The sequence below is a fragment of the Lagenorhynchus albirostris genome, chromosome 2, assembly GCF_949774975.1.
Source record: "Lagenorhynchus albirostris chromosome 2, mLagAlb1.1, whole genome shotgun sequence".
NCBI lineage: Eukaryota > Metazoa > Chordata > Mammalia > Artiodactyla > Delphinidae > Lagenorhynchus > Lagenorhynchus albirostris.
Genome location: NC_083096.1, coordinates 138365187 through 138392264, shown reverse-complemented (window position 1 = coordinate 138392264; position 27078 = coordinate 138365187). Strand labels below are relative to the sequence as shown.

The 27078-nt window shown below is 45.9% G+C and overlaps 1 protein-coding gene across 2 annotated transcripts in view; it reads right to left on the bottom strand.

Moving 5' to 3' along the window:
* Nucleotides 1-6054: 6054 nt before the first annotated feature.
* C8B (complement C8 beta chain) overlaps nt 6055-27078 on the bottom strand; it is a 53636-nt gene continuing 32612 nt past the window's right edge. For both annotated transcript variants that reach the window (XM_060142576.1, XM_060142575.1), the window contains 6 exons: nt 24423-24663; nt 22024-22152; nt 19575-19738; nt 10604-10757; nt 8361-8429; nt 6055-6206 (listed from right to left, as the gene is read on the bottom strand). In XM_060142576.1, the coding sequence (XP_059998559.1) occupies nt 6055-6206; nt 8361-8429; nt 10604-10757; nt 19575-19738; nt 22024-22152; nt 24423-24663 (909 nt within the window). The remainder of the gene's footprint in view (nt 6207-8360; nt 8430-10603; nt 10758-19574; nt 19739-22023; nt 22153-24422; nt 24664-27078) is intronic.

Genomic DNA, 27078 nt, shown 5'->3' with positions numbered 1-27078 from the left:
GGGAGGTGGTGGGGGAAGGAGGGCTGGATACCAGACAATGTTCAGTGACGGATGAAGGAGCGCCTGGGGTTGCAAGGTGTAGACGCGAGGTAACTGGTGGCCGCAGCCTCCGATAATGGGAGTGCCTGGGCTCCGGAGCAGCCTCCTGCACAGAGGTGAATGTCAGACCAGCCTCTTGACTTCCTTTGACAGTCCTCCAAGATTCACTGCTGCAAAGGCAAGTCCTATTCCCTCTCGTCTTCCTTTCCGTAAAATACAATCTCCACGCTCAACAAGGGAGAGCTGCTAGGCAGGGTGCCAAGGGCCAGATGTCAGGCAGGGCTGGTTCAGCATCCACGCCTGGGAAGGCAGTTGAGCATCGCCATGTGCCAGGCACTCTGGGGTGAGAGCAGTTCCTCTGCGTATGCCGTGTCATTCAAGCCTCATGCTTGGGCCATCGATTATTGGCCCTATATTCTGATGAGGACACTGAGGCATGGAGAGGATAAGGGACATCATCCAGGCTTCTCAGCTAGGAAGTGGTGGTGTGGGGTCTGATCCCTCTGTTCCTCTGCCACAAAGCCTTCTGAACGGCTCTGCTTCTCCGCTGCAGGGACGTACCAGACTAGAGGCCTTTCTCTCTCTTCTGTGCAAGCGGGCAGGTGGGCATGCACCCCCCCTACAATGAAACTGGACCCGCTCCTGTGGCAGCAGGACGTTGGGGAGCCCTGTGGCAGCCACCCTCGGACTGAGGCAGTTCTGCCACTTCCGAGCTGGGTGGTCTTGGGCAAATTGCTCAGTCTCTCCGAGGCTCTGTCTCATCACCTGTCAAAGGCAGATAATAAATCCTTCCTCTTTCAGGCATTGAGAGGATTAAGCTGGATTAGGTATGTGAAAGTTCTTTATAACTGGTAATGCCCTCTGCAAATATTAGTTATTATGCTGTTACATTTTCCCTTAATAACCCAGAGCTTGGGATATAAAAGCCTTCCATGTCCTTTATTAAGACACGTCCTAGGGGCTAAGCTATCTTATGTCTTTCTTGTTCTCATGTGTTATAGTGGGTTTAGTACCGAAATGTACTAAACCAGTTGAAAGCGGTCTTAAACGACTTTAGAAAACCAAACACGCCAACCATAGCTCTCGTCGATGTTTTGAGGAATCCCCAGGAGCGGTGATGTCAGCGATACTGTGGGGTGCTGACTGTCCCAGGTACTCTCCTGGGCGTGGTTAATTCACATCCTCCCGAACCCCAGGAGGACGCCGCTGTCACCATCCCCATCTTACAGATGAGAAAACGAGGCACACAGGGGTACGGAACGTGTGTTAAGGTCACAAAGCTAGTAAGTCACGGAGCCAGGCGAGGCCACAAAGGCGGAAGCAGGGCACCAGGGCACACACTTCTAAGCACAGTACCACTCAGCCTCTCTTCATCTGTTTCCAGTTCTACCTGAGAGGTCGTGATGCTTCCCCCACCCCTGAGGTTCTGAATCCCTCATCCCTCAATATTGGAATTAACATTCCAGAAAGACGACACAAAGAGGAAGACACCATACAGAAAAATCTGATTTCATGACAGGCACTCAATAAGGAGGGATTCTCAAAGATGTAAAGTGTACTATTCCAGCGTGCTCCCGTTAGGGTTTAGGTGGTCGTAGTAGGTTTAAAATGAATCCACAAATGAGAAAATGAGGTGAAGGTGGAATGTTGGAAGGCATTTTTTCCCCTAAGTTCGTTCTTCTTTATTCATAGCCTACCTCTACTGCACACTGGGCAGGCTTTTTTTTTTTTCTTTAAAGCTGTGGTTTTCTTTTTTTTTTTTTTAGATGTTGGGGGTAGGAGTTTATTCATTAATTTATTTAGTTTTGCTGTGTTGGGTCTTCGTTTCTGTGTGAGGGCTTTCTCTAGTTGCGGCAAGCGGGGGCCACTCTTCATCGCGGTGCGCGGGCCTCTCACTATCACGGCCTCTCTTATTGTGGAGCACAGGCTCCAGACGCGCAGGCTCAGCAGCTGTGGCTCACGAGCCTAGTTGCTCCGCGGCATGTGGGATCCTCCCAGACCAGGGCTCGAACCCGTGTCCCCTGCATTAGCAGGCAGATTCTCAACCACTGCGTCACCAGGGAAGTCCTGGGCAGACTTTTTCACCCTCTTGAGACTTGATTTCTTCCTCAACCTATAAATATGCTTCTCAGGTTTACCCCACCAAAGATGACAGAGTTTTCTGCTCCCTTGCTCTGTAAAGTTTCCCTGGAGATTTCTGGTGGTCCCCAGTTGGTGTCACCAAGTCCCCTAACAAGTACTGTACTTTCAGCCCCTACCTGACATCAGCTATTTTTCTGCCTCTTTTGTTTTACTCTTTTTTGCACTGCTGCCCACCAAGCAGGCTGAACACGCCTCGCCCAGCCAGTGCTGTGTGGCTGCCCTCATCTCAAGGTCGCTGTATCCCAAATTTCATGATGCCACCATCATGTACCACCGATTCACTAAAGTTTCTCCCTGGCCTGGGATGGCTCTGCCCTTGGCTGCACTCACCTCCCTTTTCATTAGTTCGTTAATTCATGCAACAATGATTTCTTGTTGCCTGCTCGTGCCAGGCCCGGTATTGGGCCCTGGCAGTGAGGGCAGTGGACAGACACTACCTCTGCCTTCAGGAACGCGATATTTGAGCAGGAATAGGAGACAGTAAACAAATAGATTATAATACAGTGTCCGCAGAGCCTGGAAACATTGGCAAACAGTCATACTGTCATTAAGGACATCTTCAATCTGTAAAACAAAAATATGTCCATCAAGATGCTAATCACGAAGGTCCCCAGGGAGGCCTGGCCAGAGTCCTGAGGGCTTTCTGCTCCAGCCCCACTCTCTCCAGAGGGCTTTTTATATGAGAGCCTGGGAGCAGGCCAGAGTTCTCTCCTTTAAAACAAAGATGGCATTTTCCTCTGGATTCTCTGCCAGCAGATGCTCTTCTCCCAGCCTCAGCGTCCCACCTTGATTTCCAGAGTCAGCCCATGCGTGGCAAGGACGAAGCTTCCCTTGGAAGCTTTCCCTACGTGTCACCTGCTGACTGTATTAATATCTATCTATTAATATCTATCTATTAATATCCCATCAAATTCAAATAAAGATTAAATGAGATAACGCAGGTTAAAAGACTTCATAAACTGAGAAGCACTCTATAATTGGCAGCTATGACTATTACTATTGTGAAAATAATTATAATACTTATTAGAAGTTATATTATTATCCTAAGGTCGCACAGGAAGGGGTTGGTAGACACAGAACTCCCGGCCCAAACATCAAGCAGACGGCAGAGCTCCCAGAATTTCAGAGATTCATGCTCTCAGACACAAAACCCTCCCACACCCAGGTATCCTGCGCTGTGTTCAAGCTTCCAGGACCACTGCCAAACGACACTGCCTGGCCCGCGCCCCACGGATGCCGCAGCTCCTTCACGGGGACACCGGTGCAAGCTACAGTTGCCAAGGTTTTCCAAAAGCACAGTTTGCATTTATTTTGTTTAATTCTTACATTGTGTTTCAGCCTCCTCCTAAATGCATTTGTTTTCAAAAAGAGCCACGAGGGGACGTTCAGCCCACAAATAAGAATATAATTATTACACAGTTTAGCCATGCCTGGACGTCACCCCGGTATTCACTGGTGCTCGGCAATTCAATTGTCTCTCCTTCAAGACCATATTTAATAGGATAAACAATTTCTGCTCAACGCAATAAACATGAACCTGCATTGTCGTCTCCATAATCAACTTAAATTTCCCATTAGAAGCGGTGGTCGTGATTGAGACTCAGAATTTAATTTGGCGGCGCAGGCTTCGACGTGCTCGTGTCGGCTTCACGGGAGCCTCCCATCAACCCAAGACAGAACCTCTCTTCCCCATCTCTGGGGAATCTTAAAAGAAGATAGATTATAATGTAAGAAAATTATATGGCCTCGGTATAATGAAAGAGATAAAACATGATTGCATTAGCCTATTGAAATAACAGCGATGGCAAAGCAATAATATTAATACAAACAAGGGCCCGGACCCGTCTGCTCAATTGCAGGGGACAAGGGGATGAAGGAAGGAAGACAGAATCGCCACGCTGGCTGCAGCAAGCCCTAAGCAGTAAAGAATCAGCTCCTTCCATGGTTGTGCTATTGACTCAATTCCAGAGAGATGGGCGGCCAGACTGGTGGGTGTTGGTGACCAGTGCTTTGGTGTCATGGATGTGTTATGGTCTTAGGTCTCAGCACCCAGCCCAGCGGCAAACTTACAGCAGGTGATGTGGCCGAAAACAAATCGGTTGAAAATGCATAGGATGAATCAATTCACCTTCAACCAACTGGTTTTTTTCCCCACCAGTCTGATTTCAACAAATTCACATGAAGGTATGCAATCCGACAGGAAGTGCCCAAGAGCAAAGAAAATATTCAGGGATGTTTTAATGAGAAGGAATGAATGAGAGCAACAAAGCTTAAATGATCACTTGACTCAATCTAAAAAATAAAAATATTTTGGATTTTAGTAACGTAAAGATCAACTGCCCTCTTGTTCTCATCTTTCAGTACCTCCCGCCCCGAATGGGATTTGCACAAAAGCATGAGTGAGTGGAGCACAACGTACAGAGGTAGGGAAGGTTTACATTGCCCACTGACCCACAGCCATCAGCTTGAACATCTCCTGATATGTTTCCTCTTCCAGCCACCACAACCCCTCCTCTTTTTCTTTCTTTCTTTTTAAACTGTCTCTCATTCAGTGATCAATTTCCGCGGCTCCAGTCTCCAGCTCAGCATCTCCTCTGGGCACCCGCTCATGTCACAATAATTCAGCTCTGCACCAGAACAACCACTTGCTTCCTGCGCTCAGCATCGAAAGAAGCTGCGGAACCCAGATCCACTCTCTCTGTGATGCAGTGGGTAGGGATTTGTCAATCTCACACACACACACACACACACACACACACACACACACACACACACACACTACCTTCTACATTTTATGTCATAAAAAGTTCTTTGTTGATCCAAGGTCCAATTTTGAGAGGAAGGGAGCATCACAGTTAAGAGTTTAAAACCCTGGGGGCTTCCCTGGTGGCGCAGTGGTTAAGAATCCGCCTGTCAATGCAGGGGACACAGGGTTTGATCCCTGGTCCGGGAAGATCCCACATGCCACGGAGCAACTAGCCCAATGCGCCACAACTACTGAGCCTGTGCTCTAGAGCCCGCAAGCTACAACTACTGATACCACACGCCTAGAGCCCGTGCTCTGCAACAAGAGAAGCCACCGCAGTGAGAAGCCCACGCGCCGCAACAAAGAGTAGCCCCCGTTTGCAGCAACTAGAGAAAGCCCATGCATAGCAATGAAGACCCAACGCAGCCAAAAATAAACAAACAAGCAAATAAATAAATAAAATTTTAAAAGACAAGGGTTTAAAACCCTAGAGCTTGAATGCCCAGGTTTGCAGCCCAGCCCCCCCACTCCTTAGCTGCGTAACTTTGGACAAGTCACTTAACGCTTCTAAGCCGATTCTCCTGCTGTTTAATAGGCTAATAAAGCATCCACCTTATAAGGTTGTCATGAGGATGGAATGAATGAATGAATGAATGCACTGAGAGCACTGTGGCTGGCACGCTGATCATTCAATAAGTATGAACTGCCCATTGCCATTGAATGAGACAGTGTGCTCCTCAAGGCAGGAACAGTTTAGTATCTATTCATGGATTCATGGTTGGGCACCTACTATGCGCAGGTCAGTGGTGGATTGTGCGACTTTCACACGGACAGCTCCCAACACAGTTCCTGGCTGGTAGTAAATGTGAGTGAAATAAAATTGTAGAGATGAGCGAAGATGAGCGAAGTGAAGGGCTAAGCCCTTCAGGAGACTATAATTATCGTTTAACTTACTATCTGTCCGAGTCAGCGTGCATTTTACAAATAATGTCTTTATTTTAAGCATTCTGAATGGCGCAGCCCTCCGCCTTGGGCTCCAGATGGGAGCAGGAATGGGGGGTGAGCTGGCCTGATTCCTTGCTGTGTGCCGCCCACAGTAGGATCACCTGCTAGATGCTTTCCCCTCCTTAACAGTTAAGTGTTTCAGAAGCCGGGCCCAAGCAGGCGCTGCCCCTATTTTGAGGAGGTGGATTGTTGCACTGCCTTTGTCTTGTTTTATGTCCTCCAGAACATGGAGACCAGTTTGACCAGCAATTCCACTTCCCATCAATGGGGACATCTATAAGAAAGAAGGTCAATGAACATTAATTAGCCTTTATGACACTCTCGTGCCCTATAGGAGGGGTAAGGTGTATAAACCCTAGGGTTCTGAGAGTCTGAATCTCTGATCTCCCAACTCCAGTCCACTGTCCTTCCTTCAGGCCGTTGGCTCACCATGCTCCCTTCTACCACAGGGCCTTTGCACACACTGTTCTCCTTGCCCTAAATACTCTTCCCTCCTCTATTCATCTGGTCAATCCTATTCACCCTTCAGATCTCAGCTTAAGTGTTATTTCTGCGAGGAAACCTTCCCTGATCCCTAACTCCCCATCACTACTTCATATTTTAAGCTCTCAGAGCATTTTGTAGCAGTTACAGTTGAAACTTTAAAGGTATTTCTGGGACAAGTCAAATGATGTTGGTCTGTCTTTCTGAAGAGCAATCTCCATGATGACAGGAACTATAATCTGATTTGCTCACCACTGAACCCCAGCACCTCAACTGGTACATAGGAGTCCCTGAGTCCATATTAGTGGAATAAATGAATAGTTTCCAGCTTAGACACTTCCCAGCTATAGGATGCTGGATAGTTTACTTCTTCTCAGTGTATCAAGCGGGAGCTCTGTTATCTATGTGGCCGTTGTGTGTTTTAAATGAAGTAATAACACTGTGCTCTAGCCTCCCTGACATTTGCCTTTCCCTTGAGGATTTCTGGTTGTTGACGAGACTGGCAAATAATCAATTACATCCACCATGACAGATCACGCGGCTGGCTGAGCCTCGAACTTGCGGTGTAGCTCTGGGTACATCACTTAATATCTCTGGGTCTCCCCATTGATCACATGAGATAGCTGGAGTGGGAGGTTTCCAAGGTCTCCTCCAACCAGTGGAAATCCTGTGGCTGTGCCGTTACACTCTTACTGGGCAGGTCACTGTGGGGGGCCTGGTTTAGACGTAGTAGGAGAGGGAGTGGAGACACCCTTGAGCACTTTACTGAGGAGGGGAGCAGAGCAGGCCCCAAGAGCAAAGGCTACAGAGTCAGACTCACTGGACCTGAATCTGGGTCCCTACACCTACTAACTGTGTGACCATTGGGCAAGTTAGCTAGCCACCCCCTGAACCTCAGTTTCCTCTATAAAATGGGGGTATTGACAGTTTCTACTTCATGAGGTTGTTGTGAGGATGAAAGGATTTAATATATGTGAAATATAAAGTAACACTATTTATTTTGCTCTAAAACCAACTAATCAATATTTATTTTGCTCTTACGATGGGTTAGGCATCCTTCCAAGTGCTTTATATGCCTTATGAGAAACTTAAGACAACTCTATGAGGTAGTTAATATCATCATCTCCATTTTACAGATGAGGAAATTGAGGCACGAAGAGGTCAAGTAATTTGCTATTAAATGATGGAGATGGAATTTGAACCCACACTGAGTCCAAGCCCTCAGCAAGGTGCCTGGTACATAGTGGACCGCTTAATAAATGTTTGGTGTTTTTATTGGATGTGCCATTTCCTTTAACAGTATCACCAAAAAAAGTCACAGAAAGGAAAAGAAAGGGGAGGAGCTGGGGGTGGGGGGAGGCAGTGCTAAGAATTCTTAGAAAATAAACCAGCTAAAGAATCTGAGAACTGGAAGAGGTCTTCATCGTAGTCCAGTCGTTCAGTTATTAATTCAACTGCAGCAACTGTGTGGGAACCTGAGGACCCATAGGTAAATGGGACATGATCCCTACTCACAGACACAGGGGAGGTAGACACACACAACCCAAAACAGAATGTGCTAAGAGCTGTAATAGATACATGTTCGAAGTCCTATGGGATCCCACAGGAGAAATTAATTCTTCTTGGATGAGAATAATTTTTACAGAAGGGGCATCTATGTTGGATTTTGAGGGCTGAATAGGAATTCACTAAATAAACAAAAAGATAAACATTCCAGAATGATTCAAAGAGATGACTCGAAGAGGCCATGCATTAGCAGTCCTGTAACATGGAGCACTCTCAGTTGTGAAAATAATAAAATATAAAATCAGGAGTCAAGATGGATCTCAAGTGTCATAGTGTCCAGCTCCCTAGCCCACTCCCCGACTTTGCTCTTGCTCTTTTGAATTATTCTCTGGACTTCCCTAGACTTCCCTTTCCCAACCAACTCTCACAGACTCCTTACTTTTCCGATTGGTGATCTCACAGGCAGGGCCTTGGAATCCAGCAGGACAGATGCAGTCACAGCGTGTTCCTGAGAAGATGCAGAGACAGTATGAATCATACCACATGAAGTAAGAGCTCCTAGACTTCACCCCTCCCTCCACATCATGGCTTTTCCATTAGGTTAAAACAGGGCAAACGTTTAACTGAATGGTTTGAAATAAGAAGGTTCAGTGCCAAGAATACCAACTCCTTTCTTGAGGGTCTTTCGCTCATGAAAGGGTGTTTATTCCACCACAGGGAATGATGTCGAGTTGTTGAGGAAAATTACCCATTAGCTGACCTTTGACCTAGACATTGGTGTTGGGGGTCAGAAGCTACATTATTGAAGTCCCTGGGGCCAGTGGTCATTGATGCTCAATTTCACCACAAGTAATTGTCTAGTCTCTGCTTGAACATCTCTAGTGATGGGGAGCTCACTACCCTTAGATGTTTCATGCTACCTTAGGCCACTTCTGACATTTTGGAGGTTACTCCTTATGTTAATTTGTCACATGTCACCCTGGAGCTTCTCTCACCTGAATCACACGAACTCTCTTTACAGGACTGTCCTTTATAGGCTGGGCCCTGTCGGCATTCCAGCCTCTGGCTTCCTTTTCTCCATCACCTCCAAAGTAAAGCCTCCAGTGGGTCCCAGTCTCTAGGTCCAAGTTACACACAAGGCAAGGGGGATTTCAGCACCCCTAGATCAAAACCTAGTGCCGGTGAATGGATCCCACCTCCTGCTGAACTGACCCTCACTTACAGGTCCTGGTCCTCAGGCAGAATTTCGCATTCTTAGGCTGTCACTTACATCTGCTTTGCTCATTTCCATCCCATCTGAGAAGCTAGACACACATCCCTCCATCTCAGCTGGGCAGGTGGACCCTTTCTCCCTGAGAACAGATCTTCTGTCATGTCCCCTCTGTTGAGTTTGCTCCAACCATGTGAGTTCTGCCTCGAGTCCTGCTGGCTCCCTGGGCTGGGATATACACTACCCAGCTGCTCTTGATGCCGTGTTTTGGCATCATGCTGGACCGGACTCTTTCTTAGCCCAGCCTCTCTCACATTTGCCCTGCCCCATGCAGTGACCCCGGATGTGACCCTCAAGTTAGCAGTCAAGTTCTAGTGGGTCATCCATGCCACCACCACCCATCCCCCAATCGTCTCACGATGTATTGGTCAGGATATGCACAAGGTGTCTCCCCTGCTCAGCCCAGGGAGGGCCTCCTCTTTGACCAGGACAGAGTCCCAGAGTCCATCCCCACTCCTTGTTACAGACCACACAGTCTCAGCCTGCTCCTGCCTTCAGTTTAATGCTGCTGTCACCCATGGGTCCCTTGTGGCTAGAAGCTAGGTATCCCGACAGCCAGAGCAGCCTGTTCTAGATGCCTGCATTCTGACTTCCTGGGAGATAGACTAACACTGCTTCTAACACTGGTGCATTTCGGTGCAACCCTCGGGTCAAGGCTAGCTCTCCTACTAGTCTAAAAGCTGGGCAAAATCATGGATCCTGTCTGTCAGTGAATTCAGCTGTAGAACAGCTTCCCAGCCCTCACTCGACAACGAATTATCTGCTAGCCTTTTTTTTTTCAGAGGCCAATCCCAGTGATTCGCTTTAACTATTTTGGGCTGAGGCCCAGGGCTTCGTGTTTGTGCAAAGCTCCCTGGGTGATTCTCAGGTGCAGCCTGAGAGGACATCAGGCGCCTTGCCCTAAGTAGTACCTGAGTGCAGCCATCTCCTTGGTCCAACCCTACTTCATTGTGCTCCAGGGAGGTGGTGCTCCATGGCGAGTCACAGCCCAGCCACAGATTAGAACTACCCGGAGAGAAGAGGGTTTAGCCATCCTGATGAAGTTCTCTTCTCTAGAGAGTCTCACGTAATGATTACATCTGGGGACTGAGCATCAGCCATTCTAAAGGTCTCCAGTGGTTCTAATGCCCAGTCAAGGTGGAGAAGCTCGACTTTAAGAGGCTCCAAATGGCCGGGGGCGGGGGGCGGGGCGCTCACATTTTTTCCTCTGAGAAAAAGAAGGGAGCTTTATGACAGTCCCTGGGGCCTGAGGCAGAGGACTGGGGAATGACCTGGAAATTCCCCTGGATATACACAGGAAACCCCGACCTAGAAACACGCCTCTGGAGGGTGTGTGGGTTTGATCACGTGTTCCGGCCCCAGAGCCAGCCCCTCCAGATGACGTCTGCCACAAGCGACACTGGAAATGGTACCTTTCAGGACAGGGACTCCGTTCCCCTGGCAGGGAGCACACTGGCAGGAGCTGACTTCCTTCTGAAACTCCTCCAGGGCCCGCTTCATGTTCTGCCTCACTGTGCTGGAATAGGCGAAGTCCGTGGCTGTCACCAGTTCGTACAGAGGCTCTGCCTGGGAAGGGAGCAAAGGCGCTTATTTCAACAGAAAACATTCATCACATAGAAACATGAAGCAAGGCTCTACGGGAGTGCGCAGGTTTGCTGCATGCAGACCACAGTGGATTCATAGGCAACTGGATAGCGGCCCTTCCCTTTCTCATTCCCACCCCACCCAATATCCACAAATAAGCTCACTAGAGTTCAGGTCAACAAACACTTGCTGAATACCTTCTAAGTGTCAGGCATGAAGCATAAGTAATGAGTAAGATAAAATCCCCACTCCCAAGAAACTCAGAATCTAGAGACAGACACAAAAGTACTAACAGATACATAGCGGTTACAGGTAACAGTGGTAACTTGTAATGGGTAGAGAGCAGCGGCTAGTTAATCTGTTTTTGGTTGGGGAGGGGTGGTGGTTTGCAAGCTACTCTTTGAAAGTATCATGGCAGCATTGTTCCAACGTCACTCTCCATCCCCACCCCCAACCAAAGCTGTGAAAATCCTTCGTGGCATGCAAGAGCCTCCATTAGGGAGCCATTCCCGAGCCCCAAAGAACACCTTCCCACCACGAAATGCTCAGAATACTGTCTATACTACCTCATCTGATGCAAATTCTACCTCTTCGCTCCTTTGTGGTCAGCGTCTCGGGTTGAAGTCCTTTTTCCTTCTTCTCTAATTAGATTGTAAGCTCCTGGAGATCAGACCTGTATACTGCTCAGCTGTGTCTCCGGGGTCCCGCCCAAAGCTTAGTGAGAGCCGCTAATAAAAGTGGGTGTAAGGGGCTTCCCTGGTGGCGCAGTGGTTGAGAGTCTGCCTGCCAATGCAGGGGACACGGGTTCGTGCCCCGGTCCGGGAAGATCCCACATGCCGCGGAGCGGCTGGGCCCGTGAGCCATGGCCGCTGAGGCGTCTGGAGCCTGTGCTCCGCAACGGGAGTGGCCACAACCGTGAGAGGCCCACGTACCGAAAAAAAAAAAAAAAGTGGGTGGAAGAATGAAACGGGGATGGGAGGCCTCATTAGGGCAACAGCAGCTGGCATGGAGGCGAGGGTGTGGCGAGCAGGGTTAGTGATGCTCTCAGTGGGCACAGCAGTGTTTGAGAGCTGGAAGCCACAGAGAGATGTGGTAGTCTTCGTGGGCTTGGAAAAACAGAGGCAAAGTCCAAAGAGGTAGTTAAACATGTTCAGAGCCTCTTGGCTCAAGTTTCAGCTCCAGGGCCATGTTCGTCTCCAGATTTTGTTTGTGATCCTGCCCTAATCTGGCCCTGGAGCGTTTAGGGTCTGTCTAAATGCAAGCAATCACGCCTAATAGAAGCCTTCAGTGGGAAGAAAACTGCTTCCATTTCTTAATGCATCCGATGCAGACCTTCACTCCAGAGGGCAAAGAAAGGCCCCTTGGTGGCCCCACTGTCTGACCGTCTTGTGGTCACTGAATTGATCCAGAGGCTGTCTGCAGAATGGCCCGGCCTGCCGGCCACACATGGGAGGGCGGGGCTCCATGGGGGATTGTTGTACCCCCACGATGAGCTCCTCCAACAGCCTGCTCTCCCTGCCAGAGCACCTTGAAAGTCTGCCTTTAACCCCCCAAGCATTTTTCTACCAGTACCGAGATCTGCTCCAGGAAACAGAGTAGGTCAGTGGCAGAACCGGAATAAACCGTCCACGTGTACTGTGTGCCGGGAGCTGTGCTGGCGACTTACTCATATGATCCCACTTCATCCTCACACAGCAGCAATTACTAGCCCCATTTCAGGTGAGCGTTAAGTAACTTGAACAAAGTCAAGGAACTCATAAAAGTGCATTGCCAGGATTCTAACCCCAAATCTGTCGGTTTTTTCCTACTAACTAACCCAAATCTGTATTTTTTTCATCACATGATGACTGGTGATAGAAATGGCCATTATTCCCATTTCCAACCTCTCTCCCAGGGTTCTCTACGATGGCTGGCCTTGGAACTTGGCAGCAAGTTGGAGGGTTCCCTCCACAGCTCCATTTTTAACTTAATATGGCTCATCTGTCCTTTTTTGGGTTTGCTGGTTCTTTTTCTCCGTTTTTCTTTTTCTCTCTTTTGTCCTCTTCTTCTTCCCTCCCTCTCCCCCTCCTTTCCTTCCTCCTCCTTCCTTCCCCATCTTTCCCCAAAACACAAAATCCCAACTACTCACATTGATCATTGGGTCCCTAGCACACCTGACCTTGTGGAAATTTTATTGGTCATATTGCTGCACAGAGATGGTGGGTGCTGTCTGTGAAACTCCATGCAGTTCTCTATAATGGACCCTGGTGACTGCTGTTCTTAACGATAACAAATAATTATTGCCATAGCTACCATTTATTAGGGGCTGAACCAAATACGTATGTTATCTCACTTAATCTTCACAACAATCTTATGAGTCAGGTAGACTTCTGCATCCCCACTTTACAGATGGCAAAGCTGAGGCACAGAAAAGTTAATGAGATTGGCCAGAGTCACAGTGAGTAAGCGGAGGGCGGAAGATCTGAATTGTTACCATCGTGGTTTGTATCCTTTCAGTATATATTTTTGGATAGGTAGATGGACAGATATTTACACCAAATTGGTGGCATAAGAAAAGTGAAGTTTTACATTTCACTTTTTTCACTTAACGTCATATATTATCGAATGGCATTTGCCCATGCCATTCAATAATCCTTGATAAAATGATTTTCTGTGGTTACTGAGTATCCTGTTGTATTGGTGAACTACAGTGTATTCAACTCTACCCGTTATTGAATCTTTAGGTCGTTTCCATTTTCCTTTTTCCTTTTGCTACGACAAATATGGTTGTCCTCCTTTATCAGCTGGGATACTTTCCAAAACCACCAGTGAATGCCCAAAACCATGAATAGTACCAAACTCAACATATACTACGTTTTTTCCCATACACATATACTATGATAAAGTTTAATTTATAAATTAGGCATAGTAAGAGATTAACAACGATAACTAAAAATAAAATAGAACAATTATAACAATACACTGTAATAAAAGTTATGTGAATGTGCTCTCTCGTCTCTGTCTCTCTGTTTCTCTGTCTCTCTCAAAATATCTGATTGTACTATACTTACCCTTCTACTTGTGATGACGTGAGAGCATAAAGTGCTTAGGTGATGAGATGAAGTGAGGTGAATGACGTAGGATTTGTGACATAGTGTTAGGCTACTGTTGATGTATCATCAAAATGATCATCTGCTTTGGGTGGTGCTAGATCACTGAAGCACGATCATGTCAATGGTTGGATGTCAGAAGCAGATGATGTTGACGGTTGGGGATCCCAGGTGGGGATGGAGCAGGACAGTGTGACATTTCATCACGCTACTCAGAATGGCATGCAATTAAAAACGTAAGTTGTTTCTTTCTGGAGGTTTCCATTTAATATTTTCAGACCGCAGTTGACCATGAGTAACGGAAACTTCGGATAAGGATTACAGTAACATAGAATGAGGCATGTCTTTATAGATACATCTTTACCAACTTTTTAAATGATTTCTTTAGTCGATTCTTCCATTTAGGGATATTGGATCAAAAGCTATAAACATTTTTAATGTGTTGGATATATACAGTTAAATTCTTTTCCTAAAGGGTTGTACCAATTTATATTCCCGTTTCATCATATAAAAGTTCCCATCTCATTGCTCCCAAGGACACTGAGTATTACAGATTTTAATCATCATTAATTTGACAGGTAAAAAAGAATACTGGGGACTTCCCTGGTGGCACAGTGGTTAAGAATCCGCCTGCCAAGAGTGGAGAGTGGCATGGACATATATACACTACCAAATGTAAAACAGGTAGCTAGTGGGAAGCAGCTGCATAGCACAGGGAGATCAGCTTGGTGCTTTGTGACCACCTAGAGGGGTGGGATAGGGAGGGTGGGAGGGAGACGCTAGAGGGAGGGGATATGGGGATATATGTATATGTATAGCTGATTCACTTTATTATAAAGCAGAAACTAACACACCATTGCAAAGCAATTATACCCCAATAAAGATGTTAAAAAAAAAAAAAGAATCCGCCTGCCAATGCAGGGGACATGGGTTCGAGCCCTGGTCCAGGAAGATCCCATGTGCTGCAGAGCAGCTAAGCCTGTGCACCACAACTATTGAGCCTGTGCTCTAGAGCCCACGAGCCACAACTACTGAGCCCGTGTACCATAATTACTGAAGCCCGTGTGCCTAGAGCCCGTGCTCCACAACAAGAGAAGCCACCACAATGAGAAACCCACGCAACCAAGAGTAGCCCCTGCTCGCCACAACTAGAGAAAGCCCGCGCGCAGGAAAGAAGACCCAAACGCAGCCAAATAAATAAATAAATGTTAAAAAAATTTAAAAAAAAGAATACTGTATTTTTACTTTAATTATCCTTTTCCTAGAGAAGTTAAAATTTTGCATATTTATCATCTGAGTTCTTCTGAGAGTTGTCTATTTCCTTTAAGATATGTTTCTTATAAATTGTATCATTCCTTACACATGAAAGATTTCATGTGTGGCAAAATTGTTTTGTTGTTGTGTTATTTCCATTTAATTACACTTATGGGTTTCCTTATTTAGAATTCAGAATTTATTTTTTCCAGTGAGATCTGGCAGTCTAAGTCTGACATTATCTTACCAGGTCATGCTACCAAAGCATCTGCATTATAACTGAATCACTCTGCTGTACACCTGAAACTAACACAACATTGTTAATCCACTATACTCCAATATAAAATAAAAAGTTAAAGAAAAACACAAAACCTTCTCTTAATCAGAGTAATTTGCTTTTAGGGAATCTTTAAATAAGTTGCTTTAGTAAGGTGTGATGGTCATTATCACTGTTTACCAAATATATCAGCTTCTTTTCCTTCTGGGCACTCGGCAGGGCTGTTTTTCCCTGAACCATCCTTAAGGGCAGGTTTGCAATGCGACTTTGTCTGAGCAGTGAAAGGTGAGCAGAGGGAACGCCCCTTCCAGGTTGAAGCTTTGGGAGCAGAGTGTGGTGACTTTTCGCATTCCCTTACCACTGCTCTGGTGCTCTTGGGAGCACAGGACAAGACAAAGCCTCCATCACCTGGATCCCTGAGAGACATTCAGAAAAGGTCCCTCACCAATACACTCTGGACATGATGTGTGATTGAGCAATAAACTTTTGTTGAACTAAGTCATTGAGATTTGGGGGTGTTTCACTGCTGCATAACCTAGGCTCTCCTGACCTCTAGGTGAATCACTCACTACTGTATTTTCCCTTCTATGCTTAACCATGCCAAGCTCCTTACCATGGCTTCTCCATCAGCCTGAATCCCAGACCACAACCTAGCACCTCGACCACTATAGAAATGTACATGGAAGGTAGGCTTTGTGACTAGGGTTGCCAGTCAAATACAGAACGCCCAGTTAAAATGGAATTTCAGATAAACAACAAATAATTTTTTAGTATATATCCCATGAAATATCTGAAAGATGCTTATCCTAAAAAAAATATTCCTTATCTGTCTTAAGTTCAGAATTAACTGGACATCCTGCATTTTCGAGTGCTAAATCTGGCGATCCTCTATGTGACTCCTTTAATATCTCAGAATGTCTTGGGAACTTTTTCATCCCTTAATGACCATTTCACTGGGCCACAAGCTTTTTCCTTCAAGATCTTGTGGTTGTCACTCCATAATCTTTAGGCATTGAGCACTGCGAAGAATTCTAAGCCCAGTGCGACTTTTATTTTTGTAGGATCTATTTGTTCCTCCAAGTCAAAAATTTCACCCCCATGTGTCTCAGTATTGTTTTATCTTCAGTACTTTTACCTCCTTTTCAATGAGCTGTTCATTTTGCATTATCAGCTCAGGGAAGTTTCCCTTTCTATGTGCTTGATTAATGCATCTTCACATGTAATCCTGGATCTTTCTCAGGAAGAAGTCTTTGGTTTTTAGATTTCCACTTCTGTACTCTCTGTCCATCATATTTCTTTTACATCATTGTTTTAATCTCTTTGTCTTTTGCTTCTGCATTAAAGAAAGATTTTTATAGCACCTTCTACATCACTGACTCAATTTCCGGCAGCGTCAATTCTGTTCTTTATAGTTTCCAATGTAGTTTCTGATTCTACTACTGTGCTTTTGGCTCCCTACATTCAGCCATTTCCCCTTTCATCTGATTAGTGTCTACACATCTCAGCTTCTATTTTTTATTTCATAAATTCCTTATTTTCCTTAATTGTATTATAACCACAGAGCAAATACATTCTAAAATTGACTTCTATTTTTAGATGTATGCTTGTCTTGATCTTTTTAAAATTAAGAAAAAGTTTTTATTCTATTTATTTATTTTTGGTTGTGTTGGGTCTTCATTGCTGCGCGCAGGCTTTCTCTAGTTGCGTTGAGCAGGGGCTACTCTTTGTTGCGGTGCGTGGGCTTCTCACCGTGGTGGCTTCTCTTGTTGTGGAGCATGGGCTTTAGAAACATGGGCTTCAGTAGTTGTGGCACACGGGCTCAGTAGTTGTGGCTCACAGGCTCTAGAGCACAGGCTCAGTAGTTGTGTGCACGGGCTTAGTTGTTCCGCGGCATGCGGGATCTTCCCAGACCGATCGAACCCATGTCCCCTGCATTGGCAGGCGGATTCTTAACCACTGCGCCACCAGGGAAGTCCCTCGTCTTCTTTATCTTGAATGTAATTTCAATCTTTTGTGTTCAAAGTTCTCTTTATATATGTCCCTTGCTTTCTCTACCTCTTCGTTGAACAAAGAGCCATCTCTCTGTAACCAAAGTTCACCACTAAATACTGTGAATGGGCTCTTCTGTGGTCTCCCTTTCTGCCTACCCGGCTCCTATAGGAACTGTGTTTTCAGATCTTGATCTTCAAGACTCGTGGCCAACACTCTGTGTCTAGGAATTCCTTATCGAGTGGTCTCTGCCCTCCTGGAAGGCAACTGCTGCTCCAACTACCTGGTAAGCTCACTCTGCCGAGAATTATTTTGAGATAATGTGAAGTCATATGCAGTTTTCTCTTGCCAGAAAGAGTCCATGCCCACAATAGATGTTTCCACCTCAGGTTACCGATGTACAGAAGAGGTGCATAAAACCTTCAACGAATTCACCTCCTCCAGCACTGGAAACATCTCTCATTCTCTAATCTCTTTCCTCTTTAGATTCTCTAATGTCTTTCCCCTTTCAGCCTCCATAGCCCTTCACAACACTACACTGACAGTGGATGTGATACTTTCCAGGACATCACATACATGCTGGGAAGCCTCTCTGTGCCTTCAGGAAAGTGCTATATCTCTGAGAATGGTGGCAGGTCTGTTTAAGATGCTTAGCACGCTAACATGTGTGTGCTCTCTCTCTCTCCCTCTCCCTCCCTCTCTCCCTCTCTCCTTCTCTCTCTCTCTCACACACACACATACAAACACACACGTGCACACAAAACACACATCCCATATCATATCACATGCTGCTGCACTTCCAACCTATTTAGATAGGTAACCAGGGCAATCCATTAACTGTAAGTTTAAAAAAAGATTCAGGTAAGATATAAGTAAAAAGCAAAGACCAGGGATCTGTTTTCTCATGAACTCTGTTCTCTCCCATTTTCTCATGAACCCTGTTCTCTCCCATGCCCGTCTGTGATACCAACCAATGTCACCGTGCCATCAGCCAATCCCAGATTTCTCTGGAGCTGCCTGCAAGCTATGGCTGACTTTATCCTTCCCGATGCTTGCCAGAAACTGTACCCTAAGTGTCACTACTGAATAAGTGGCAGAGGAAAGGAATGAATGGCAGCCTTCTTGTTCTGCAGAAGCTGTGCATTTGACATATAAATAAAGACATTGGAAAACTGCCAGGGTTGGTAACTGCAGAGCCCCTCATCAGAGCTCCAGCCTCTTAACTCCTCTCCTTGGCTGCAAGAGTAAATCTCTGGGAGGGTGGAGGTTGGACCATCAATGACTGTACAGACAAGGGCAAGAAGAGGACAGTGTAAGATGTGACATGGACACCGTGCTGAAGTCCCCACAGGCAAGGACCTACCACTGCTGATTTGTATGACAGTCTTGTTCTAGCAAACGTCTTTTTAGTTTAAGGCTGCAAAACTGCTGTTGTTTGGGTGACAGGTGGTTGGGATCATTATCTTCTATTTACCAAACCCACAGGAGGGGAGGGAAGAGGTAAAATTCTCAGGTCTGGACCTAACAGAGACTCGAGCAGTCACAGATGGATGCAACCTCTGTGACCTTGATTTTTAGCAGCCACAAAATTAAGCATACTTAATTTGCAGACTCATGAGAATTAGATGAAACAACACTCCTGAAGTCCTCGGCAGAAGTATCATGAACATAGTAGGTGCCCAAAACACGTTAGTGATTACCATGATGTATTATGCTGTCCTGTAAGATAACAATGCACGCAAGCACCTTACTGTTCAGCACAGACTGTATTTTTCATCCTTGCACCCTCCTCTGTTTCCCTCCAGTGCCTTAGTTCCTATCACATCACAGGAACTTAGCTACAATTTGTTAGTTGCATGAATGAATGTTTAAATGAACAAATAACTGAATGAGTGATTCCCAGATGAAATGGAAACAATCTTGATGTAAGGATGCTGGAGTTAGAAGCTGATGGTTAATTTCCGTTAGCAACTTGGGGGCCCAAGTGAGAGGGAGTCAGCGTTCTCTAGCTGGTGTTGAGCATTGTATTACAATTGGTTCACTCCAGATATATTTTCCAGTATAATGTATGTGCCTAAGGATTAGGGCTTGGGTCTTATTGAGCTCTCTATTCCATACCCTGGCTCAGAGCAATCCTTCAGAAGCTGTTTTCTGAACAGAGAGAAGGAGGGGTAGGGCAGTTGCATGTACCTTAATTTTGACGATGGCCGGGTTGTACTGCACCGCCTCTCCCCATTCCTGCATCAGTTCTGCTGTCGGCAGCTCACTGTATGCCAGGGCAGTGATGTACTCACTTGCCCCTCCTCGCACAAGGACAACCAAGTCATCCACCATGGTGTTTCTCTTGTTTCTGTCTGGAATGGACATGGAGACCTGGCATGTCAGGGGATCCATTCTCACACCTTGGAATTTACTGCAACGTAACTGACAACCTGGTTACCATGATATTTATGGAGCTTGCCTTGGAGATGTAGGTGGACAGTATGAGTCCCTGCCAGCAAGGGAGTCACAGTGCAAGGGGCAAAAGGGCAGTTCAATCATATATGACACAAGCTGGGAACAGGACAAGAAAGGGACATTTATTTTTAGCATCTGTAAGTGACAGTTGCTAAATGAGTCTATGGAAGACAGATAGCTGATAGATACATACATACATACATAGGGACAGATTAACAGATCACAGGTAAATAGATTGGTAGGTAGAGAGATAGATTATTAATCATTTACATGTCATTCACTAATTTAACGTTGTACATGTATGAACGCAACTAATCTTCACTATGAAATAGGAACTATATAATCCTTACTTTGCAGATAAGAAATCTTAGGCACTAGGGTGAAGGAATTTACCCACATAACCCTGTGCAAGCTCTAAGTGAAATCATTTCTTTGTCTCAGATGACAAAGGTGGGAAAATTTGTGAAGGGTGAGCATGGGATGTAACAGATACTCACTAAACAGTGTCTACCATTATTATTTTGACTTCTCATGGAGTTTGCCAGAAAGCCCCCAATCCTATCAGTGAGTCATTCCTATTCTAATTTTTCCATGTGTCCAATGCCAAAGGAACTGATGGAAAGTGACTATTCCATTCCACTCTGAGTTTGCAACACCTGAGCATCATAAAAAGGGGGTCTTGTATACTACTGGTCGGACTGTAAATTGATATAACCATTTCAGAAGAACTCAGCATTACCTAGTCTAGAAGAAGTACATACTCTACAACCGAACAATTTCACTCCTGGGTATATTCCCTGGAGAATCCCTAGCACATGTGCACCAGATGACTGTGTGAGAATGTTCACAGCAGCATTGATTATAATTGCTTGGCACAGGAAATAACCCCAATTTAACAATAGGATGAACAAAGTGTTATATTCATACAATAAAATACTATGCAGCAGTGGAAATGAACTATAGTTATATATAAAAACAGGGTGTTGAATGAAAAAAAAAAAAAAAGAACTGAAAAGATTACATTCCATTCGCACAAAGTTCAAAAACAAGCAGCTCTAAGCCATATTGGTTAGCAATACATGTAAGTGGTAAAACTATCATGAAAGGAAGGAGGTGTTTAACATGGAAGTCGGGATGGTGTTATCTCCAAAGGGAGGGAGGAGTTGTAATTGTCAAGGGTCTTGGGGTGCTGGGCAGTGCTCTATCTAGTAATTTGGATGGGGGCGTTACTTTACAAGTTTCCTTTAAAGAGCACCTATGTTTTCTGCGTGCCTCCCTATGTAAGATGCGTGCTCCAACCCAGCCCCACCAAAACAAACAACAGTATCCACCATGTATCAGTCACAAGAACGTGTTCTAGACCTGCAGGTCACTTCGTTGTTGTTTCATTTTGTTTTGCCTTGGCTGTGGAACTCTTTCTTCACGTATGATCACACATACAGGATAAGCTTAGTAAGTACAGCAGGTGAAGGAGAGCTGCTCGGGGTGCAGAAGGGGTCAGGATTGGAGCTCTGCTGACCAGCCTCTCTTTCCTACTCCACTCGCTGTGTCAATTCCCAACTCCCTTGTGTGGTCTCCAAATTCTCTGCTCCCAGACACCTGGTTCTACACACTGGCTTCAGCACTCACGTCCTGGTCTAACCCACCATGTGGACTCTGCTCCATGATTTGTGGCTTCGTCTGTCCGTCTAGTTTCCATCTCCCCCATTGTTTCAGGTAAGGACTAGCTGCCTCACCTGTCTCCCCCACTGCCTCCACCTGGCTCCTACCCCTCCAGCCTAGAGCATCCTTTCTCTAGCCAGGCCAACTCCTGGCCCCCAGAGAAAATTTTCATTGTTAGATTTTTTTCTTGCCTGGAAACAACCTCAAGTTGCAATTCAAATGATCCCTGCCCTAGGAAGCCTGTCCTGACGCTCCAGACCGGGTTTGGTCCTTATCACTGCCTTGTCCTCGCTTCTTTGTTTGCCTAGTTCACGTGAGTACCATGAGGATAGGAAGACCATCTCATTCATTTCTGTATACCCAACACATAGTAGGCGCTAGGTAGATTTTTATTGAATGAATGATTATTTTAATTGAAATGCCTTGGAACACCCAGTCTTTAGCTTAAAGAGCGACTGGCTCTGGGGTTCCAGAGAGGGAAGGATGATAAGCAGAGAAGTCACATGGCCTTGCTACTCACCTTTTATCTCATTGAGAATGCCTTTGCACGTGCCCACCGACACACCCAGCTTGATGTAGACCGCTTTTATGGCACCGCCAAGTTTAAAATCATGTTTGGCACAGGCCTGGACATCCTTAAGAGAATAATCTGAAGGAAGCAAGCAAAGAGGCTCATGACCTAGAAGGTAATTTGTCCTGTGCCTTTTCCTGTGATTGATTCCAGAGGCCTAACCCTTCCTGGAGGCCCACAGGGACTCAGGTGTAAATTAATGGGTGGCCAGCCTGATGGCAAGAAATGCAGGCAGCTCCTAGCACCAGGGTAGAGACCTCATTAGAGATCAGCATCGACGTCCCCTTTCAGCCTCTTCAAAGACTCTGAGGGTTTTTGCTGCTCTCCAAAGACAGGACATGCTCAGGACATGCTCACATTCTAAAAATGTGGCTCCTTATCAAACTTCTAGGGATGAATCCAGTGAATAGAGGCTGCTGCAGGCTGTCCCCCTTCCCCTGACCCTTCCCACTCTACTCTTTGATATAGTAGAAAGAATTTGTTAATTGATTAGTTGAGTTAATGCTTACGAAGTGTCGGGTATAGTGCCTGACTAAGAAAAGGAGCTGATTTCCCTTATTTCTTCTCCATTTTTGGACCATTGCCCATCTGTTCCTTTCTAATTCTCCCCAAGGCATCTTCCTATCCTGGGCTTGCTGAAGTCTTCGGTATGACTTGTAAACACCTTTCTGTAGCACTGTGAGGTCAGGGAAAGGAGAGGAGAACAGCTTTGGTACCTGGGATTGTCTAGAAATGTTGGTGCAGATCAGTTTTCCCCAAAGCATGTTCCTTGAAACATGAATTCCATGATGATATCTCTTATAATTCTTGTAACAGTAAGAATGACAAGAAACCGGGCTTTTGCAGTCAAGCCAGTGTGACAAATGTTGTATCAAAAGAGATGGAGTGGTCACTTGACTTCAGCACACCTGTGAAACTCTAAAAGTGGGATCTATTATATGTTTATCCAAGTTGATTACAGAACCTTTCTGTAGGAAACAATCTGAGGAACTATGAAAAGTGCTTTTGAAACCTCTGGTATGGAGGACAGATCTTGGCAAGACTGAGGCCACACTGATCTAGATTTACCTTGTACACCATGTGTCCTCTTGCAAGTACACTGGACCCGTAACCAAGCCCTGGCGCTGCCACTATAAACTGTGTGACCTAGGGCAGGTCACTTAACCTGACAAATGCCATGTTGGAGGAAAGAATACTGGATTGGGAGGAAGAAGTCATACCTTGGACTTGAAGTTGATTGCAAGTGGGAAGACCTATAATATCTGCACGGAGAATGGATTGTAGAAAGGGAATGGGAGCTGAGTATTAGTTTGGAGGCTCTGATAATAATCTGGAACATTGCTGCTCAAAGCGTGGTCTAGGGACCAACGGCACTGATATTACCTCAAAGCTGGTTAGAAATGCAGAATCTTGGGTCTCAACTCAAACTTACTGAATGAGAATCTACCTCCTACAAGATTTACAGATAATTCACATTCATATTAAATTTTGAGAAACACTGGTCTTGGCGTGAGCATAAGGTGGTAACAGTCAAGATAGAAAGAAAAGATAATTTGGGGGGTAGAGCTGATGGGACTTACTAATAGATTGGGAAGAAAGAAAAATAATCAAGGCTGACGCCTAGGTTTTTGCCTTGAGCCACTGACTGAATGGTGCAACCATTCTGAGATGCGGATGACTGCAAAGAAACATATGCAAAAGTTCTCTTTGGGGCATGTTAAGTTTCTGATGTTCATTAGACATTCAAATGAAGATATCTCAGAGGCATTTCCACATGAGCTCTTGGGTGCACAGAAGAGATTCAGGAGAGACATATGCATTGGGAATAATCTGCATGTTCAAGGCATTTAAAGCCAGGAGATTGGATGCTATTGTCTAGAGGGAGTTATGTAGAAAAGAGGACTGCCCAGAGAGAGGGCTGGCAAAGGAGGACCAACATCAACCAATTCAAAAAACGACGAGGGGGGCTTCCCTGGTGGCGCAGTGGTTGAGAGTCCGCCTGCCGATGCAGGGGACGCGGGTTCGTGCCCTGGTCCGGGAAGATCCCACATGCCGCGGAGCAGCTGGGCCCGTGAGCCATGGCCGCTGAGCCTGCGCGTCCGGAGCCTGTGCTCCGCAACGGGAGAGGCCACAGCAGTGAGAGGCCCGTGTACCTCAAAAAAAAACAAAAAAGAAAAGAAACGACGAGGAATCTGTCAATGAAACTGTGAAAGTACAGCCAGGGAGGGATGAGGAAAACTCAGAGCATAATTCCTAACCCCTCCCCCAATAAGGAATAGGAGCCTCTCCCTGTTAACTCACACTTCCATGTGCCCCATCAGTAAAGCCATGGTCCTTGGGCAGCGTACCTGCTCTCTCCATGGCCTCTTTGTTCATGATGAGCGTGTATTCATAAATGCCCCCGAGCACGGCCTCTGTGATGTAGTGGGTCCCGAAATCACGAAAGAGATCTCTGTACTCCCCATAGCTGTACTCCAGGGGCAGCCGCTTGACTCTCTGAAGGAATTCGTAATGCAGCATGAGGTTCCTGGGTTTCAGCTTGTAACGCGCTACTTCAAGGTCAGAGCGTGCATGCAGAAATGCGCTTTTCTAAATGAAAGACCAACAAGGGAAAAGCAGACCTTTAAAGTTAGGAATCTGGAACAAGAAGATGAACTTTCCAAATACCATCCCATGTTCTTGGCCAGGAGTCATCACTCATGATTCCTTTAGGAGACTTGAGGGAAGATGGCCTCTTTGACAAGCCTTCATTTCTCAGAAATATTCTGATGTACTTTTCAGCTTGGAAGAGCTTGTTCTTTGCTCACTTCCTTACAGTAGCAAATAAGGACCAAGGAGAAAGGGAAGCAGAAGCAGACGAGGCAGGGAGCAGCAGGTGCCCGTGGACAACTGAGGGGAGACGGGGTTTGCGGACCTGCAAAGGCAACTTCTCGGTTGACGCTTTTTTTTTTTTTTTTAAAGAGAAAGAAGGTTTATTCAGGGAGATACACACTCCACAGCCAGAGTGTGGGCCATCTTGGAAGGCGAGAGAGGCCAGTTGATGCTTTTTAAACTCTGAAGAAAAGGCACTCAAGAAAGAGTAGAAGTGGTGCTTTAGGAAGGCTGGACACCGTAGCACATGGCAACGGTCAGCAAACCTCAGCCTGCACTCAGGATCCGGTGCTTGGTTTTGTAAATCCAGTTTTTTGCAGTGCAGCCATGCCTACTTGTTTATGCGTTGTCTATCACTGCTGTCACCCTATGATGGCAGAGCTCAGCGGTGGCCACAGAGACCCTATGGCCTCGCAAAGCCTGAAATATTTACTCTCTGGCCCTTTACAGAAAAAGTTTCGTGACCCCTGGTGTGTGGGAAAGACTGAAACATGGTAATGCTAGATGAAGGTCAAGCATCCAGGAATGTTACTGTAACCCAAAGCGAGAGGTTCCTACACTGCAGTGAAGGCTGAGGAAAAGGTGAATGCGTGGGAAGTACACATTCTCCCCTCATCTTAAAACTCTCAGCCAGCTTGACCCGTCAGCTCTATAAGCCATGCCACCTCTGCTCCCTGCCCTGCTCTCCCCCACCCTAGTCCTGCCCCAGTGACTCATGACTCCCTTCTTCCATCCTTCCAACCTAAGCAGTCACTAGGTGCTCTGTTCATGACTTTTCTAAATATTTTAGCCTTCTTCCTCTGCCTGGGTTACGATAAAAGCTTCCCCATTGATTTCCTTTCTCCCTCTGGCTGCCCTCAATGCTCCAGTCAGAGTTGATGTCCTAAAACTGTTATTACAATGCTCTTCTGGGCTTAAAACAAAACCGTGCATTGGCTCTCTACTGCCTGCAGAATAAAATCAACTCCCTTACTCTGAATGTAAGAACTTCACAATCTGTCCCCCAGTAGCCTCCTGGCTTCATCTTCTACAACGCTGAAGTTTTCCCCACCCTACCCCGCATACCTTACTATTCTCCACTGCCCACACCATACCTCAGCATCCGTTTAACGTTTCACTCTTCCCCACATCTCTTTCATAATATAATTTTGCACATGTTGTTCCTTCTGCCAGAAATGCTCTTCCCTCCCTTTTCTGCCTGACACACACCGACTTATATTTTAAATCCCTGCTTACCTGTTGCTGCCTATGTGATGCCATCCCTGAATTTCCCTGACACACACTCCATCTCCCAGGATTGCACTGCGTGTTGCTCTTATTTCCTTTGTAGTATACACCATGCTATATTACAACTGATAGCAAAATCAGGACTAGGTTATCTGCAAACGTGTTTACCTCTCCTACTAGACTGTGAGCTTGAAGGCAAGAATCATGTTATATTTGTCTCTAGGTCCCAAGTGTCTAGTTTAGTGCCTAGCACGATGTAACCATTCTATAACTGGCTGTTTGAATCAGGGAGGTGGGAGGGAGGGAGGGAGAGAGAGAAGGTGCAAAGGATGGTACCCCTCTCTTTCTCTCCTAACAAGGCAAGGTCCCTTTAATCATCCTGTCCTTCATCACTATATTTTAGTCTTGAGCACCCACCGAGCGCCATCTTGGATCTAAAGATGAAAGAAACAGCCTCTGTCCCCAAGTCGTTCACAGCCGAGAAGATGAAGGAAAATAAGCAGAGACAGTTACAGTCTAGTTCACGTTTACGACTCATTTTCTGCTGGTTAATATTTTGGCAGCAGAGAACTTTCTGAGCCCCTCACCACTCCCTTTTTCTTACATAAATCGCTGTAGACTTTTAATTTCCTCCACGCTCCTCTCAGATTAGTTTGCTACCACATCATGCTCATGTTGCAAACTCTCAGCGACCAGAGAATAAATGCACCTCGTTCACTCTGGAATCCAAGATTCTTCAAGTCCACCAGCCTGTCACCTTACTTCACACTCCAGTTGCTCCTCTTCCACTAAGTCATGGGTTTTGATCTTCACCTTATGGGCAACAGGGAGCAGCTGATACGATTAGATTAGTATCATAAAAACATTTTTCTGGAAGCACATAAATTTGAAGGGGCAAGTTGGAAG